The sequence below is a fragment of the Penaeus monodon genome, chromosome 10, assembly GCF_015228065.2.
Source record: "Penaeus monodon isolate SGIC_2016 chromosome 10, NSTDA_Pmon_1, whole genome shotgun sequence".
NCBI lineage: Eukaryota > Metazoa > Arthropoda > Malacostraca > Decapoda > Penaeidae > Penaeus > Penaeus monodon.
The window spans coordinates 1,810,011-1,822,351 of NC_051395.1; the positions used below are offsets into that span (position 1 = coordinate 1,810,011).

Genomic DNA, 12,341 nt, shown 5'->3' on the forward strand with positions numbered 1-12,341 from the left:
GTCGGCGAGGGCGGCCATCGAACACACCACCTCCTTGGTGACCCGCTGGTACAGACGCAGACCCGGTCTCGCGAGCCCTGGGTACGACTCCAGCACCTGCCGCGTCACCTCCGCCACGGCCTCGCTCGCCTCCTGCCGGGGTTGGGAGGGACTCTTGAGGAAGGTCGCACTTTCGACTGTCTATCTGTCCATCTTTCTGTGTATTCAATTATCCGCCTGTTTGGCTGTCTGTTTACTTCCCAACTATACATATTTCTGTCTGTCTACCTATCCATTTATTTATCTATCTATCTGCCTATCTGCCTATCTGTCGATCTATCTGCCTATCTGCCTATCTGTCGATCTATCTGCCTATCTGCCTATCTGTCTATCTGTCTGCCTATCTGCCTATCTGTCTATCTATCTGCCTATCTGTCTATCTATCTATCTATCTGCCTAGCAATTCATCTATTCATATACCTGCCTGTCTGCCTGTCTGCCTGTCTATCTATCTGTGTCTGCCTGTCTATCTATCGGTGTCTGCCTGTCTATCTATCTGTGTCTGCCTGTCTATCTATCTGTGTCTGCCTGTCTATCTATCTGTGTCTGTCTGTCTATCTATCTGTGTCTGTCTGTCTATCTATCTGTGTCTGTCTGTCTATCTATCTGTGTCTGTCTGTCTATCTATCTGTGTCTGTCTGTCTATCTATCTATCTGTGTCTGTCTGTCTATCTATCTATCTGTGTCTGCCTGTCTATCTATCTGTGTCTGCCTGTCTATCTATCTGTGTCTGCCTGTCTATCTATCTGTGTCTGCCTGTCTATCTATCTGTGTCTGCCTGTCTATCTATCTGTGTCTGTCTGTCTATCTATCTATCTGTGTCTGTCTGTCTATCTATCTATCTGTGTCTGTCTGTCTATCTATCTATCTGTGTCTGTCTGTCTATCTATCTATCTGTGTCTGTCTGTCTATCTATCTATCTGTGTCTGTCTGTCTATCTATCTGTGTCTGTCTGTCTATCTATCTGTGTCTGTCTGTCTATCTATCTGTGTCTGTCTGTCTGTCTGTCTGTCTGTCTGTCTGTCTGTCTGTCTGTCTGTCTGTCTGTCTGTCTGTCTGTCTGTCTGTCTATCTGCCTAGCGATCCATCTATCTATATACCTACCTTCCTGTCAACCTATCTATCTATTTATCTATCTATCCATCTACCTATCTATCTATCTGCCTATCTATCTATCAGTTTACACATCTAATCATTGATCTATCTATCTATCCACCTATGTATCTATATATATGTTTTAGAGGTCAGACAAAAGTAGCGTCACCAAGTGTCACGCGAAAGAAGTCCCACACCACTGTATCGCGACACCTGACGGCGGGCCTCTCATCTCAAGGCCTAAAGTCCTCACCTGCGCCTTGGGTACGTCGTGCGCCAAGAGCCAGGCGAAGACGAGCGTACGTGGCGGCGGCGCGGACACCCTGACGGGGCGGCAGAGGGTGTCGAGTGAGTGCGGAAGGGCGGGCGTCTTGCCCCTCGCCCGGACGGACGCTTCATTCCCACACAGGATGACGGCGACGCCAGGGTGCACCGCGGCTTCCTGGCCAGCGATCGGGATGACGGGCGTGGCCGTGTCGTGGGTGCGGGCGCGGTGCATGAGCAGCAGCGTCGAGGCGAGGGTGGCCAGCAGGCTGGGCGAGGCCTCCGTGCACGCCCGCAGCACCAGCCAGGATCCGCCCACCACCGATCCTGCAGGAGACGAAAAAGAGCATTGACATCCCAGCTGCTAAAATCCATGCAGGTTCGATTCGTGCCATCAGCAAAGGCCAGACCACAAGGGGGACGAAGGCAAACACTGATGAAACACAGTCAAATCCAGACATAGTTTAGTATATTAAGTTAATATATTACATCTAATACGATATTATGTACGTTTTGCCGAAATTACAATATTTCCACACAAAAAAACTAAAAGAAACACATGCATTTTTGTGCCTTTTATATTAATGTAAAACAAATGAAATCAAATCATTTGTATACATCAACAGCTCTGAATTTTAACCACATTAAGTTGTGTCAAGTCAACAAAACACGATTCATCTAATTCATCTAAGTGTAAGCCTAAGCCTCATCACATGAAGCAACTGGTCAGGTAAAGCCATGTCGTCCGCGCCTGACCTGTGAGGAGTGCCGTGAGGCTCGCCGATGAGGTGAGCGGCGAGAGCGTGAATGAGGTAATGAGTCTCCCGGCCAGGTGAGACGCCGTCGAAACCAGGCTGTGTCGCCCGCAGCCGCCGTCGACGCCGCCTGCGGGTTTCGAGGGGAGCGGGGTTAAGAGACGTGATGCTGACAAAATAACTCTCGAAGTGTGTATGTTCTTTGATATCGTATTTTTTGTTCTTCTACTTATATGATATTGGATTTGGTTACCTAGATTATCAAAACACAATATTCGGTATCAGCAAAAAAAAAAAAAAAAAAAAAAATTGTCATATAAAACACATCGCGTTAGCCAATTTGTGCCTTGACTTATTTATAGTAGTGGTCGTGGGCGTCGTACCGAGCATTAGGGGCGGTGAGTGGGCGGCGACGGCGGTGAAGAGCGCCAGCAAGCAGCGCTCTGTGGGCGGCGTCAGCACATAGTCCGCCGGGCCGCAGCCGCTGTACTCGTAGCCGTAGTCGAGGGCGCCTACGAGGGACAGAGAAAGTGTCCTCAGGAGACATAGGGAAGGTAGTGGCCCTCGTCAGGGCTAGGACAAGGCCTTCCTGCCATACAAATGCTATTACTGAAGCAACATAGTTGAGTGTACATTTTTCTTTTACCACCCAACCCTCCGCGTCTTTCACACACTGCCCCCCCCCCCCCATCTCTCTTTCTCTCTCTCTTTCTCTCTCTCTTTCTCTCTCTCTTTCTCTCTCTCTTTCTCTCTCTCTTCTCTCTCTCTTCTCTCTCTCTTTCTCTCTCTCTTCTCTCTCTCTTTCTCTCTCTCTTTCTCTCTCTCTTCTCTCTCTCTTCTCTCTCTCTTCTCTCTCTCTTTCTCTCTCTCTTCTCTCTCTCTTTCTCTCTCTCTTTCTCCTCTTCTTTCTCTCTCTCTTTCTCTCTCTCTTTTCTCTCTCTCTTTCTCTCCTCTTTCTCTCTCTCTTTCTCTCTCTCTTTCTCTCTCTCTTCTCTCTCTCTTTCTCTCTCTTTCTCTCTCTCTTTTCTCTCTCTCCTCTCTCTCTCTCCTCTCTCTCTCTCTCTCTCTCTCTCTCTCTCTCTCTCCTCTCTCTCTCTCTCTCTCTCTCTCTCTCTCTCTCTCTCTCTCCTTCCCTTTCTTTTCCTCCCATTCCCTGTTTTCATTCCCCCTTCCATTCTCTTTCCCTCCGTCCCTCTTTCCCACTCCCATCACCCCCTCCCCCTTTTGCTTCCTCCGTCCCTTCCCTCCCTCCCTCCCTCCCTCCCCCACCTTCCTCCCCCTCCTCCCAAGTCACCCTCTCGCAGCCACTCACGGTGTGCGGCGCGCAGCTGGAGGAGCGCGTGTTGGGGCTGCCACGTGTACCGGGGCTGAGCCGACCAGGTGAAGCTCCGGGAGGTGCTTGTGCTGCGGCGAAAACGAGATCATCATCATCAACACCGGGATCATTGTGGTTTCAGCTTCACAAAATCTCAAATGAGGGTGCATATAGAGCATGCGACGGAATGTAATGCGTATCAGACTAAATGAACTGCAGTCTGCTCGACCCACTTGTTGCGAACGAGCGTTGCCACGACGTCGCGCGCGTGCAAGGTGGCCATCAGCAGGGGCAGGATGCGGGGCGGGGGCAGGGGCGGCAGGGAGCCCTTCCTGCTGGTGCCCTGAGAACAAACAGATGCCGGCGTCCTTGCCGAACTCAGGGGCATTGCTTCCTCCTGGACGAGAGGGCGAGCAATTCTTAGTGGGTGAAACAAACCGAACGATCTGAACAAATAAGATAATTAATCAGCTGAGTGAGTGAGTGAGTGTGAGTGTGTGTGTGCGTGTGTGTGTCCGAGTGTCTTTCATTAGCCCTCACCTCCTGCTCGTCTTTGGGGGCGTCCTGCTCCTGCGACGCGCCGTGGCCCCGCCCCATGGCTGCCAGGACGACGGCGATGTCGTCCGTGATCACGCTGAGCGTCTGCCTCACTGCTTGACGGTCTCCCTGCAGAGGATGGTGTTAGCACTAGGTAACCACTTGTTATCCTTCTATAAATCATTCTCCAGTGGTAAAACGAGACACCTGTTTTCATTATCGTTCCGCGCAGACTGACCTTAGCACGGGCGTGCAAAGCGAGGTCGACGCTGGCCGCCCACCACACCCGCCACGCTACCGTCGTCGCCGCCGTGGGCGTCTCCTGCAGCATCGCGCGTCTGTGATTGTGATGAATAAACGATGATGAAAAGTGACTATGTATAAGACTGCGACGTGTGATAATACTGCAGAGAAGAAAACTGAAGAAATGACAACTCACTGCATTTTGGTCTCTTTCCCTAACTCTTCGATGGCCTTGTGAACAGCGCTCTTCATGGCCTCGTGTGACGCCTCCAAAACCTGCTGCACGCCCACGCCTACATTCACGCCCGCTTCCTCGCCGCTCTTTACGTCCTCGACAAGGGCGACCGCCTCAGGGAAGTTCAGCTGTTCTCCTTCAGCACTCACCAGGCCCGTCACGGCGTCGTCCGCGTGCTTTACCGCAACCACGTGGTTAAACAGCTGGAAGGCATAAGCGAGGCCGTCAAATAGTAAGACCAGTAAGGCCAGTTACCAAGATGCCGCAAGGATGCCATGTTTCAGCGAAGCCAGAAAAGCTCTACCTGACATGCACTCCGGCCCTCGGAAGCACCTCTCCTTCAAGGAAGACTGACCTTGGCGATGACGCCGTCGAGGGCGTCTGGCGAGGGCTGGGCCATCAGAGCCATCACCTCGAGGTCCGTCAGGAAGTACAGGCGGGGGCACTGCCTTCGAGGTCTCGCAAGAGCGTCGGCGAGATCGGCGATGAGGCGGCGGGCGAGGCCGTGGAGGGCCGACACCTCCTCCACGTACGAGGGATTCGCCGCCAGCTCCAGCACGAAGGATCGGCGCTCCGTCCTCTCGAGGAGCTGGGAGCGAGCGAGCGACGTCCGGGATTAGTTAAAAAAAAAAAAAAGTGTTCCGTAGGATTCTCTGTCGTGTCGAGCTGTGTGACTTTCTGAGAAGTGAGTGAACATTTATTAATATAGTTCATCTTTATCTTCACTAATTCACTCGCCCTTAAATATCTGTTTCACCTTTATAGTGTTTCCTTTTCAGCTTGGTTTTACCTGTCTGTGCTTGACTCGTAGGTTAGAAGAGCCCTCGATCAGACTGCTGACGGCGGCTGACAGCAGGAGAGAGATGTCAGCCTGGGCCGCCTGCCACACCTCCAGCAGGTCGCCCACCGCCACCAGAGTCTTGGCCAGACGCCTCGCCTCTTCCTCGAAGGGCTTGCAGTACCTGAAAGAAAAATGGAAAACGTGAATGTACAAAGACAAAGAAGAAAACATAAATAAGGAGTAATGAAGATGATTTTTTTTCTTCTTTTTTTTCTTCCAACTCGCCCGCATCCCTCCTTCACTTCTTACTTGGTGGCTCTGAGCGTCTTTAGGGCGAGGTTGTGGTGCTGGAGGGTCGCCAGCTGGTCCTCGAGGCCTTCCACCCGCCACACCGAGCTGGTGGTCAGCACGCACAGCCTTGCGCGCTGCCAGAACTGCGAAGAAGGTAATTTTTTGATGGATTATTCATTTTTTTGTTCACTGAACTCAGTGAAGATGATTTGGGGAACAAGAGGATCTGAGAGTTTTGTGATTGCTTCATTCTTGTAAACTTGACATTTTAGGCAACGGGGAGGAAGACTAACGGTTCAGACCATTAGAATTCCACCAAAAGCCTTGCTTGATACACTACCCTGGTGATCTCCCTCATCTGGCTGCTGAGGAGGCTCTCCCTGACGGCGGCAGCGACGGTGGAGGCGACGAGCAGCGGGTGGCGCGACAGCCGGAGTTCCAAGACGTCCCACACGCTCACGCCGCCCAGCCCCGACGCCGAGGCCCAGCCGCCGGCGCACCCTGCGGCGGGTCGGACAGAGAGAGAGGTTTGACGAATGTGAGGACAGAGAGAGAGGTTTGACGAATGTGAGGACAGAGAGAGAGGTTTGACGAATGTGAGGACAGAGAGAGAGGTTTGACGAATGTGAGGACAGAGAGAGAGGTTTGACGAATGTGAGGACAGAGAGAGAGGTTTGACGAATGTGAGGACAGAGAGAGAGGTTTGACGAATGTGAGGACAGAGAGAGAGGTTTGACGAATGTGAGGACAGAGAGAGAGGTTTGACGAATGTGAGGACAGAGAGAGAGGTTTGACGAATGTGAGGAGAGAGTTGCGAACTATTATCTGTTCTGAAAAGCCACGGCGAAGTCTAAGAGGCTCGCGCTCCCCTACCTGCGACGGTGACGAGGTGCTGCCAGTGGCGCGGCTGCACCGCCGGCTGCCTGAGCGCCGCCGTTACTTCCAGGCTGGTGGTGTGGTCGCTCAGGCGCTGTAGGAGGGAGCGTCCGACCTCGGTCTCCTGCGCCCCCGAGCAGGCCAGCAGCGCCTCCCGCACCTCCTCCACCTGCGTTTTGAGTTCGTCCAGCTTGGCGGTCGCCCACCGCATCGTGCGCCAGGTGGTCTCGATGGCCTGAGCGCCGTCGGGGAAACACGTTCAGGTCAGGCTTTTCCTTAATGCACACTCTGTACCCACACAAACATGCAAAGACATGCTATGTGATCATTAATGCTCAAGCACACTGAAGCAAACAAGAAACAAACAAACAAACAAACAAACAAACAAACAAACAAACAAACACACACACACACACACACACACACACACACACACACACACACACACACACACACGTGCGCGCGCCACATACCCTGAGCTGCTTGTAGACGTTGAAGACGTCCCTCATCTGGTCCATGACGTGGATAGCGCTGTCGAGACCCGGGTACTGCGTCGCCGCCAGGTCGAACACGTCCTCCTCCTCGTCCAGGACGCGACGCTGATCCAGCAGCTGAGAAACTTCTTCGGTGTACTCCTGCGGGAGGGAAGCTCTGGCTGATAAAGAGTCCGAGCATAAATCTACTTTCTCTCACTCGGAACTATGAGAAGTTAGTTTTCAAATACTGATTTGGTAACTACATTTAGGAGCCAAAAACAACGTTGCTGCCTTGTCTGCCTTGCCTTCAGGAGCGCCACGCCCTTGTCCAGGTCCTCCCCGACGGCGCCCGGTCCCTGGGACTCGAACCTCTCGCAGAACTTTTGCACGACGGCGCTGAAGTCAGCCACCTTCTTCTGCGTGTTGGCAAGGAAGAACTTCTGGACGGGTTCGATGTTCTTCTGAACGGAGGTCGCCGTGTGGTGGAGCACATCCAGGCGCGCCGACGTCTCCTCCAGCTGCTCGTGGTCCTCCCTCGGGACCTAGGAAGTAAACGCTTATTTATATGTGAGGATAAGCATCGCAGACTTCCTTTAATGTTATTCATATCTCTGTGTGTGTGTGTGTGTGTGTGTGTGTGTGTGTGTGTGTGTGTGTGTGTGTGTGTGTGTGTGTGTGTGTGTGTGTGTGTGTGTGTGTGTGTGTGTGTGTGTGTGTGTGTGTGTGTGTGTGTGTGTGTGTGTGTGTGTGTGTGTGTGTGTGTGTGTATTGTTGCATGTGTGTGTAATTTATCTAACAAAACCGAGATCGTAATTTAAGTCTCTCTTTATTCACCTGATGAATTCTTTGCTAAACTTTTCTTCTACATGTACAGAAATTATTAAATCAATTTTCAGCTTAATTTCCCTAAACTCAATCAACTGCTCATGTAAAAGGACCAAGACCGAAAATAAGGGGGAGTTTGAGTGCGAAAAAATCCCATTGCGATGAAAATCCACTTTGTCCCTCCTCAGAAGACCGAACCACGCACACCTAAGAGTCCCTTCATGTAGACACCCACGCCCCACGCAAGAGACTCACCACGATGCCGTAGACCTGCAGAGTGTGGAACATCTGGCGCACATCCAGGAGCGCCGTGTGCAGGTGGGCGTGGTCCTGGCTGACACGCCCCACGGCCCGCATCACCACCGTCAGAGCAACTAGATCCTCGGGGGCTGTTTGGAGGTCCTTGTTCACCGTCTGCAGGAGGGAAAGAGGAGGAACAATGAGCGTCTGGTCGCGTCCTGCCTGCTTCGGGATTTTGATATTGAGGAACATCAGTTCAAATGGAGGTGAGGCGTTAAACGTTTTTTATTTATATACGAAGTGCAATAATAATACTACAGAGATGAAAACTGGTTATGATGGATCTTTACGCGTATGGAGCAGGCCAGATTACTTCGTTGTAGAGATTGTTTCCGTCGTTCAGACATGTGACTAAGGCTGTAGGACCTACCGTGACCTTGTGCAGCACGTGTTGCAGGCGTGACCTCGCCTCCTTCATGAGTCCCGTTCCTAGGAGCTTGACCCACTCACTGGTGTGACCCACCACTTGGCCCACTAGTTTCCTTACGTCCAGGCTGAGAGAGGTCAAAGATCAAGTGTGATGAAAAAAATACATAACATTATGTAACACCATTCATAACTAGGAACTCCTTATAATGTTAAAACCTACATATGCTTACCACATTCTTCATGAGTGAATTTTCAAACATCTATTCCATTCGATGCATTTAATCAATCTCTTTAATTTAATTTGTAATTTCGTACGCGGTTCGCAATCTACCTACATTTCTTCATGGTCATAGTCGTTCTGCGTACCCCTGCTACTTGATCCGCAGAACGAAAAGTCGGCGCTGTTACGTAATTGTTGGCGGAGGCAATAAAGAAATGATAGTGGCATCTTTTTTTCGTTCGATTATCAATTTTGTCATTATCATCGTCACCATCATCCTATTCTTACAAAGGACAATGAGTTTGACGTCTTCTAAGTGATGGCCTATTACTCGTAGGCTTAAAATGCATTTACAAGGTGTTTGCCTCTGATATACAATGGTATCCATAGTCGGCTGACTCAAAACGATGTGTATTACTGTACTTTTAGCCCTCAGCACACGAAGAGCATCTTAAGAAAGGCAAGGAAGAAATTTCTAGAGTAATCATCATTCTCTACCTAACTCCTGACAAGAGCTAGCTCCATAATAATAAAACCTATGCAACGATCCCTTCCCCAATACCTGACGCAGCCGTGGGTGACCTGCTGCGGCGCCTGCGAGAGCTCCGAGGCCAAGTGGGTGTAGAAGCGCAGTTTGTCGTCATACTGCTTGACGGAGGGGCCGCGGGCGCAGAACTTGGTCACCGTCGAGGACTTGTCGCGTCGCCACACGTGCTCGTACGAGTACCAGCTGAAGGAGGGAAGGAAAACTCTTTGAGAGAGGGAGAGGGAGAGGGAGGGAGAGAGAAAGCGAGGTAAGGAGGGAGGGAGGGAGGGAGGGAGGGAGGGAGAGAGAGAGAGAGAGAGAGAGAGAGAGAGAGAGAGAGAGAGAGAGAGAGAGAGAGAGAGAGAGAGAGAGAGAGAGAGAGAGAGAGAGAGAGAGAGAATGAGAGAGAGAGAGAGAAAATGAGAGAGAGCGAAAAACAGAGACAGACATAGAGACACAGACATACAGCAAGACAAAGTGAAACAGAGACAGAGAAATATAACATAACATAGATAACCAAAACCACAAACAATTCTTATTTCCTTCACTGCTTTACTCTCAGGGGCAAAACACCTCTTTCTCGCTCTGTTCCTCCTCACCTTTGCAGTTCTTTGTCGAGCTCCTGGATGACGGACGCGAAAGTGCTCTGGATGCTGTCGACGGCGTCGTGGAGGCGAGGGTCCGTCGACACCTGAAAGGGACCCACTGTTATAGTGATAATAATAATCTCGGTTGATAAATAATAATGATAATTTGATAATAATATTCTCGATAATAATAATTGATAATAATGATGATAATAATCTCGGTCACTATTACGATCACCATCATTTAATTTTTATAAGCCAGTCATTACCATTATGAATTTTGTAATCATCACCCATAGTCACTAATATAGTTATTAACATAACATAAATGATAATGATAATAATGGTGATAAAAATGATGATGATTATAAAGATGGTGATGATGATAAAAATGATGATGATAATGATGGTGATAATAAAGATGATGATGATGATAAAGTGGTAGTAGTAGTAGTAGCAGTAGTAGTAGTAGTAGTAGCAGTAGTAGTAGCAGTAGTAGTAGTAGCAATAGCAGAAGCAGCAACAGTAGTAGTAATAGTATTAATAAACGGTAGAATTAGTAATGATGATACGCAGATAACAATGAGAATAATCATGAAAATCACAATATTTCTCACACAACCAACACGCTTCCGAATACCCCCTCCCCTATTCCCCGACATGGAACATCATCATTCAACCATCTTCAACCCATCAACAGCCCCCCCTCCCCTATTCCCCGACATGGAACATCATCATTCAACCATCTTCAACCCATCAACAGCCCCCCCCCCCCCCACCAACGACCGAGATTCCAAAAACGTCAAATCGCGGGACCAGAGAGAGCGCGATTCTCACCTGGCTGTAGAAGGTGCAGGCGGCCAGGGTGTCGTCATCAGCCGTGGGCGCCGGGTTGAGCACTGCCGTCCCGTCGTCCAGCTCCATCCAGTGCCGGAAGATCATGGCACTGCAGAGGGGGGGGGGGGGGTAGGAGGTGGGGAGGAAGGGAGGCGGAAGGGGAAGGGGAGGGGGTGGGGAAGAAGGGAAGGGGAGGGGGTGGGGAAGAAGGGGAGGGGGTGGGGAAGAAGGGAAGGGGAGGGGGGGGGGAAGAAGGAAGGGGAGGGGTGGGGAAGAAGGGAAGGGGAGGGGGTGGGGAAGAAGGGAAGGGGAGGGGGTGGGGAAGAAGGGAAGGGGAGGGGGTGGGGAAGAAGGGAAGGGGAAGGGGAGGGGGTGGGGAAGAAGGGAAGGGGAAGGGGAGGGGGTGGGGAAGAAGGGAAGGGGAGGGGGTGGGGAAGAAGGAAGGGGAGGGGGTGGGAAGAAGGAAGGGAGGGGGTGGGAAGAAGGGAAGGGGAGGGGGTGGGAAGAAGGGAAGGGGAGGGGGTGGGGAAGAAGGGAAGGGGAGGGGGTGGGGAAGAAGGGAAGGGGAAGGGGTAAGGCAGAGGGAGGGGGAAGGGGGTGGGAAAGAAGGGAGGGGGAAGGGGAAGGGGTGAGACAGAGGGAGGGGGAAGGGGAAGGGGTGAGACAGAGGGAGGGGGGAAGGGGAAGAAAGGGTGAGACAGAGGGAGGGGGAAGGGGAAGAAAGGGTGAGACAGAGGGAGGGGGAAGGGGAAGAAAGGGTGAGACAGAGGGAGGGGGAAGGGGAAGAAAGGGTGAGACAGAGGGAGGGGGAAGGGGAAGAAGAGGTGAGGGCAGAGGGAGAGGGGTGAGGGTGGGAGGAAAAAGAGGTGAGGGCAGAGGGAGAGGGGTGAGGGTGGGAGGAAAAAGAGGTGAGGGCAGAGGGAGAGGGGTGAGGGTGGGAGGAAGGCGAGGAGACGAAAGTAGAGATAATGGCACGGAGAATGGAAAGGAGGGGAGGGGAGGGGGAGAGGAAATGTGTCAGCGTGGGGGGAAGGTGGGGGGAGGAGGAGGGGACATGAGGAAGGGAATGGATGAAAAGGTAAAAGGTTAGATTTTAAAATATGGTCGCTGAAATCATGGCTCCATAGCTATACTGACCCCCCCTCTCTCTCTCTCTCTCGATCTATCTATGTATTTATATATATGTATTTATATATATATATATATATATATATATATAATATATATATATAATAAAATAATAATAATAATAGAAAATATATATATTGATTTAATAATATAATATAAGAGTATATAGTATAAATATATATATGATATATATATATATAATTAATTTTAGATTATTTTATATATATAGATATATAATATAATATATATAAGTTTATATGGATAATAATATATATATATTATATATTATATATTTTACATACATACTCTGTACCCATACAAACATGCAAAGACATGCTATGTGATCATTAATGCTCAAGCACACTGAAAACAAACACACAAACAGACAAACAAACACACACACATTTATATTATTCTCTCTCTCTATCTCACGCTGTCTTACTCTCACCAACACACCCCTTTTCCTCTACTTCCCCCCTCCCCCCCTGCTATTCTTTCCCCACTTTTCCCCCCCCCCCATTCTCCCTCCAACCCCCCCCCCCTCCACTACTGCGCACGGTGTGCCCAAAGGCGCCGGCAGAGTGCAGGAGAGTAGGGCGGGCGGGGACGCGTGAGCAAACAGGGGGCGTGGGGGCGCACTCA

At 50.5% G+C, this 12,341-nt stretch overlaps 1 protein-coding gene across 1 annotated transcript in view; it reads right to left on the reverse strand.

The window, feature by feature from the left end:
• LOC119578195 (dynein heavy chain 10, axonemal-like) overlaps positions 1-10,680 on the reverse strand; it is a gene marked incomplete at its 5' end in the record, with an annotated part of 34,543 nt that extends 23,863 nt beyond the window's left edge. The window contains 21 exon segments of the mRNA XM_037925930.1: positions 1-132; positions 1,388-1,725; positions 2,155-2,283; positions 2,537-2,665; positions 3,466-3,557; positions 3,702-3,865; positions 4,009-4,134; positions 4,244-4,343; positions 4,445-4,686; positions 4,839-5,072; positions 5,274-5,445; positions 5,574-5,698; positions 5,896-6,056; positions 6,429-6,666; positions 6,905-7,066; positions 7,213-7,449; positions 7,988-8,146; positions 8,403-8,526; positions 9,184-9,351; positions 9,747-9,838; positions 10,572-10,680. The exon segment at positions 1-132 is cut by the window's left edge and continues 38 nt beyond it. Coding sequence (XP_037781858.1) covers positions 1-132; positions 1,388-1,725; positions 2,155-2,283; positions 2,537-2,665; positions 3,466-3,557; positions 3,702-3,865; positions 4,009-4,134; positions 4,244-4,343; positions 4,445-4,686; positions 4,839-5,072; positions 5,274-5,445; positions 5,574-5,698; positions 5,896-6,056; positions 6,429-6,666; positions 6,905-7,066; positions 7,213-7,449; positions 7,988-8,146; positions 8,403-8,526; positions 9,184-9,351; positions 9,747-9,838; positions 10,572-10,680 — 3,433 coding nt within the window.
• Positions 10,681-12,341: the final 1,661 nt, after the last annotated feature.